Source organism: Haliotis asinina, chromosome 1 (genome assembly GCF_037392515.1).
Source record: "Haliotis asinina isolate JCU_RB_2024 chromosome 1, JCU_Hal_asi_v2, whole genome shotgun sequence".
NCBI classification, from domain to species: Eukaryota; Metazoa; Mollusca; class Gastropoda; order Lepetellida; family Haliotidae; genus Haliotis; species Haliotis asinina.
In genome coordinates this window covers 71445983-71452550 of record NC_090280.1, presented here as the reverse complement: position 1 = coordinate 71452550, position 6568 = coordinate 71445983, and the positions used below count along the sequence as shown (strand labels likewise).

The window sequence follows — 6568 nt, the reverse complement described above, 5'->3', positions numbered from 1 at the left end:
CTGCAACAGATAGCATAATCTATCAACATCACAGACAAGCACACTGGAGATCAGACTGTGATCACACATAAGCACAATGGAGATCAGACTGTCAACATCACAGGCAAGCACATTGAAGATCAGACTCAACATCACACACAAGCATACTGGAGATCAGACTGTCATCACACACAAGCATATTGAAGGTTAACACATCATGGTATAGTATGTTGCCTCACAATGATAGAAAAACCAAGCTGCATCCTCTCTTACCTTTTGATATGTGAGAAGGTTTCAGGTGCAGAGTTTGAGCGTCCAGTTTTGTGGAGATCTTTCTTCAGACGATTCTCTTTCTCACGTAAGAAAGGGTTACGGAATGACTTCTGCTTGAGGATGCTCTTTACCATGATCTGAAGACAAACGTTTGGGTTGCATGAGGCTTACATTGTCTAAAAACATGAAAGAGATACCAGCAAAAGGCTTTTACACAGACACACAGGCTCCATTCCCTCTAAACTATTCTGGAATATTATGCAGTGGAAAAAGATAATGGAATAAATAAACAGAAACCCTCACTGTGTAGATAAACACACATTATTTAGATATTCATCAAAACAAAAAGGTTAAATGTGACAACAATATGACAGTACACAGTGAAACAGTGTTGTTGACCATGCCACATACATACAGGATGGTGTTAGAAATGGTCAGATATTTCACTGGGCAAGTGATTACATAGTCTATGATGGAAATGTCCACGTCTGCGCTGGCTAGACAAATGGTCACACAATGGACAAAGGTCAACTCTTTGTTCTGGTTGGCCTATTGCATTCTTGTTGGTTCCTTCAGCCAGACTGCTATTATATGGCTCAGGCTCCAACACCTGGTTCTTACTGTTACAGTGACATTCATCTAACAGTACTACACATTGGCATGTTGACTGTTTCAACTGATTAAAAAGATGCAAGGCCTAATGGTACACAAAACCATAAAATATTTGTTGACAAGAAAAGCATAGTGAGAGCACTGAAGTTAAAAACACCAGAGCAGTGACTTCATAAACTAAAAGGGAGACAACCTTGGCAGCATTATTCATACAAAAGAAAGCATTAAGCACAGATGAAACATAATTGTTGTTTGTAAGTGAATAAGAAATAGAATCTCAAATGGGTTTTGTCTTTATATTATTAAACATGCACTTCAGAAGTCTTCCAAACTTCAATTAGAAGTCGTATCAAGGTTTTTTCATTCATCTCTTGAAATAAGATGTCCTTTTTCGAATGAAAGTTTTCAGACATAGCATCACATTATTTGGTACTGCCAACAACAAGAGTTATCTGTCCTTGTCACCAAGTTTCCCAAACAGTAGTGTCAAGTCCTTGAGGGATTGAGTGTTTACACTTTACTGTGAACTAAAGTGCCAGTTGCAACACTACATTGTAGGAGACCCACAGTATCTGCAGCTTGTCTCAGGGGGTCATAGCTAACGCATTTTGGAGAAAATGCCTCTTTACTACAGGCAATAATCATCTTTTAAAAATATACTTTTAATTACATCCTTGTGTGTATCTGATTTCACTGACTTTGATGAACTACCCTGGTTCATGCTCAGATGTACAGGGGCGGTGGGGCAGCCTAAGGATTAAAGCGTTCGCTTGTCACGCCTAAGACCCAGGTTCGATTCCCCACATGGGTACAATGTGTGAGGCCCATTTTCTGGTGTCCCCCACCGTGGTATCGCTGGAATATTGCTAAAAGCGGCGTAAAACCAAACTCACTCACTCACTCAGATGTACAGAAGTCTGCCATTAATTCCTCCTTGTTAACAAACTAATCATAGCCTGACAAAAATCTTACCGATCTTAACTTACACAAAGTATTTTCTCAAAGCACATCAGTTGAACAAATATACAGTATTTTCTATGGAGAAATTGAATTTCCACTCGTAAGGATTGGGTGAAAATTTATTGCATTAAAGGGGTGAATTACACTGCATGTAATGAGTGCAACACAGACATCATTAAAGGCAGATTGAGGTAGCCATTGAGAGGCACTGTATGGCTGGTCCACAAAAGTTACAAGCTAAAATATCAAAGGCTGGAAATTAATGATTCGACTTCAATCGTTATGATGTGTTTGAACCATGAACATGCATATGTGATAATATTTGTAGCTGTCAGTGTCAGTGGCGTGGATGTAACACTGTAACAAAGGTAAACTAATTGCTGAAACCTGACAAAACGTACCAGTGTTTCTAGTTTGGGGACATGTTTAATGACATTCTTGATGTCTTCATCTGTGATCTCCACCAGACTACAATTCTCCTCCTCTGTGGGCAGCGGCTGCTGGCCATCACGGCTGACCCAGGGATGCTCCTGGACACACAACAACAGTATTTCACAAACTGGACTCCTACATAACATTCTTAAACCAGCATATTTATATCTGAATTCAATGCAGCAATGTCGGTTGTTTAGCAGTAATAACATACTCACAACGCTCCTATCAGAAGCAATGTCCATAATACCTTAAACACACTCAGAGATTTCTCAGCTCAATTCTGTGATTTGTTGGTCGCGTCTCAGTGAGTTTTGCTTTAGTTTTTCCAGTTTATCCATCTTTGACCGCCCCTGTTGAATGTGTTTAGGTATGAGGTGTTGTTGGGGCTATAGATTATTTTGTTTTGAAAAGATTGTCAAAGCAGAAGTGTCATAAGTCATGCTCCTTGAGGCTGTTTACATCTGAACATCAGAAGCCACCAGGGGGCATGACTTAAGACACTCTTCTGCAGTGACGATATTTTCCTTAAAAATAAAAATCTATAGCCCCGACAACACCTCATACTTAATTGCATTCAACAACGGTTGTCAAAGATGGTTAATAATAATAATGAAACAGTAGAAACTAAAAACAAAACCCACCAAGACAAGTGCTCCTTCCAGTTACATTTAGATGTGTGAGTATCCGGATGCGACCAACAAATCATGGAAATGAGTCGAGAAATCTCCAAAGTTTGCCCAGCATGTTTCAAACATTACCAGCACTGCTTCCAATACATGTGCTTTCCATAAAATGTTTCAAGGCCAAATGATCTGTGGGTAGGATGTATCTATGCAAAGTCATTTGTTTTGAAGCATGATATTGGATTTTGATTTAAATTCCAAAATAATTACTACACTGAGCACAAATACATCATAGCTATAGTTAACAGACTCACAGAAAACTAGTGTGATATACTTGAGAATATATTGCCAGGTACAGTACCTTCAGTTCATCAAGTGTAGTGCGATTATCTGGGATCTTCTCCAACATTCGCAGAAGTAGATCCTTCAGATCATTCGATACAGCTGGCCTGGTGACAAACACCATAACAGTCAGTATATTATAAGTAAACAGTTCAATCAATACTGACCTCAATCAATATTTACTTGGAAACAGTTAAAATTTTTTGTTAAGACACTCACACTGTCTTCATACAATCAACTCTGATGCAGTGTCCTGCCCAGAAACCAAACACCCCTTCAGCATCAGTATACAAGGGCATTTTCAAAACTTACTGGGCCAGACTCTTAAACATGCTGTAAAACTCAAACAATGATATGCAGGTTATCCATGCAAAATCACACTAAAAGATTAATGTTAGCGACACTCGAGTTTCATGACATCTATCTCATGTGTGACATATTACAGCAACTACACCCAAAAGCATGTGTAGCCATGAGTGTCATCACTGCCCTCAGGAGCCCATATGTACACTTTCACCCTTCAAATAGATTCCATACCATGTGAAGACAACGAGTGAGTTTCGGTGAATATTTCTACCTTTCTCAGTTTTTCTTTCTTTCCTTAATTCATCAAAATGACCACTGGCATGTCCACACACACTAAGCAAAAAATATGCATGACAATGTGTTTCAAACAATGGTATATATCACTTTGCGCTTGAAAAATAGTTACTTTGCATTTTCTTAAAAACAACTGAAATATCTGCATTTTACTAGTTTACATTCAATTATTAAAGCAGGTTTCTGACTGGTGGAAAACTGTTATGAGACCGACTTTGACTTTCATAATTACAATAAGCCAATCAACGTGAATGCACCAGACATCCCTCCAAAGAAAACTATTATACACAAATCAATAAATGTTTGTGAGAATCCTTGAGGCTGCTCCTTCAGATGAACATTGATTACTAGGACTGCAATGAATACACTAAGTGGTGGATATGATATGCATAAAAAACATTGGGTGTGAACACGAATACAATCATTCACAAATACAATATTATAGTTAATTGGTTGATGCACACTATGGAATGCCCATGTTCACATTGTTAAGATGTCCCAACAATAACAATTTATCTCGTGCCACTCAAATTTGGTATGTACCAGTTATACGAGTAGTCCACAGTACCATGTGCAGCCTTGGCAAACTAACATGACTAGCACCATTCCAAGGCCATTCTTGCTTATCTCACTTTGGAAAATGAAACAAGGGTCAAATAAAACACATTCCACTCACTAAAAAACACTGTTAACATTTCTTACTATTGGTTTCGGTGACCATAAATAACAAACTGGAGCTCATGGAAAGCTACGGTTTGATTCACTGAGTATGTGGGTGAATTGTAACAGCCTTACTTATCTGAGGATGCCATCAACAGCAATACATATGATGAACATATAGAATTTTCTGGGTTTCATCTTCTTTTTATTCTATTAAATTGGAAACTTTATCTATAAATTGTATATTTATATACTTATCCTATCTCATGTTATGTATCTCTCTTCCTCTCTTCGACCCATTGTGGAAATGTGCTGTCAGCTAAGTTGAATCAAATTTTCTTGGCCTCTGACCACCCAACCTCTGCCCCTGGGGAAGGAAGGGTGGGCCTCCATCGTGTGAGATAGGATAAGTATATAAATATATAATTTATAGTTAAAATTTCCAAAACTTATCCTATCTCAAGTTATGCATTATCCCACAGTTGGCTGGAGGGCTGCACATTACCCTCTGACACACTGCACAGACGAGGATGCATTCTACAAGGGGGCCAAGAGTAGCACCAACTCCCGATATGCTACTCTGTACTTGTGATGGGTTGGTTCGGAAACCCCTTGGCTTACACGGCACAAAAACTATAGGGAGTGGGCGCTCCCGAGTAAATGTGGTTTAAGCCGCAACTTTTGCTAAGCAAAAGGACGCAGTTTGGCAAGGAATTAATGCTGCCACCACACGATTTATCAGGAGACCCAAGTGATCTGGCATGTCCCTGCTTCGAAACTAACCCCCACAGACACATGCTGGTCAGCGGTGAAAGAAGGAGCAGCCCGGATGCTCAAATAGTTTAATGTTTGGTATCAATCTCCCTACTTACCAAGGTGAGAAAGGACCTAGGAGCAAACGCTTCAAAAACCGTTAGGTAATCGGAATTCAACGTGATTGCTCAGACAGTAGAGGTCAATAAGTGGAGCGTCGATCATCTCTGCAAGTGCACAAGAATGCCTGCACAGTCTATCCAGCCATGGGTATGACAGTACACCATGCCCTAGTTTCCTAGGTGAGAACCATCTAGCCCATTTGAACAAAGTACATAAGATATGGATAACATTGATATCATTTATTATGCACATAGCAAGACTGAGAAGGAGGAGATGCTTATCTGCGTGGACGGGTCGATGACAACTGCTGTGCCAGGACCAATGGACTGAATTGATGAAGGCCTTCGACGTCCGTGACTGAAACATCCCATTGGTAATGAGCGGCAAACACAGTATCTGACATCCAAAAGCAATCTTAAATAATGGCAGTGAACAGTTCCTATGGAGCACCATGGTGGAAGAGAGCACATGTATCTCATGAGGCATTGCGAACAAAGGTGGTGGCAACTTTGCAAAGGCGTACGCTCACAGGATCGTGGATCTCAACCAGAAAGCCAGGGTTGTACGCGATACTTCTGCTTTGGAAGCCGTTGAAAGCAGGATGGAGAGCCTCTTGCGCAGTAGTAGACCGTAGGTGTAGAAGATACTATGTAACCATCTGTGGAGATGCAGTCGTGGGAGACATAATGCCCTTCCCTCTGCAATACGACTCAAAATTCTTCCACTTGTCTTCATAAAGCGACCTCGTGGATGTACAATGCAAGCAGCCCTGAGCACCTCTGGATACAGCTTCCATTCCTTTGGGGACGGACGCTTTGGATGTGACAGAGAGTCCGCGATGACATTCTTTACCCCTGGAATGTGATTGGCACAGGTTGAAAAACTATTGAGTCCACCTCAGAAGTTGGGTCAACCCCGTCGATCCCATCCAATTGATGTACCAAACGACTGCTGCATTGTCTGACCTTATCATGAGACGCCAACCTCTTAGTTGCTCTCGCCAATGAGTGATCGCCAAAATTACTGCCCTGAGTTCCAAGACATTGATAAGGCACACGCTATCTGTGGGAAACCACTACCCTGCCACTTGCTGATCAAGAAGGTGAGCTCCCCTTCCATGTAGCGACGCATCCACATACAGATGGTGTAATAAGGAGCAAGAAACATTTGCAAGGGTCAAAGCTGAAGTTGACCCCTGAAAGTGAGAA

At 40.7% G+C, this 6568-nt stretch overlaps 1 protein-coding gene across 5 annotated transcripts in view; it reads right to left on the bottom strand.

Moving 5' to 3' along the window:
• The window catches only part of LOC137296615 (calcium/calmodulin-dependent protein kinase kinase 1-like), a 123596-nt gene that overhangs the window by 3983 nt on the left and 113045 nt on the right, over positions 1-6568 (bottom strand). For all 5 annotated transcript variants that reach the window (XM_067828435.1, XM_067828443.1, XM_067828427.1 and 2 more), the window contains 3 exons: positions 3244-3331; positions 2226-2354; positions 253-389 (listed from right to left, as the gene is read on the bottom strand). In XM_067828435.1, coding sequence (XP_067684536.1) covers positions 253-389; positions 2226-2354; positions 3244-3331 — 354 coding nt within the window. The remainder of the gene's footprint in view (positions 1-252; positions 390-2225; positions 2355-3243; positions 3332-6568) is intronic.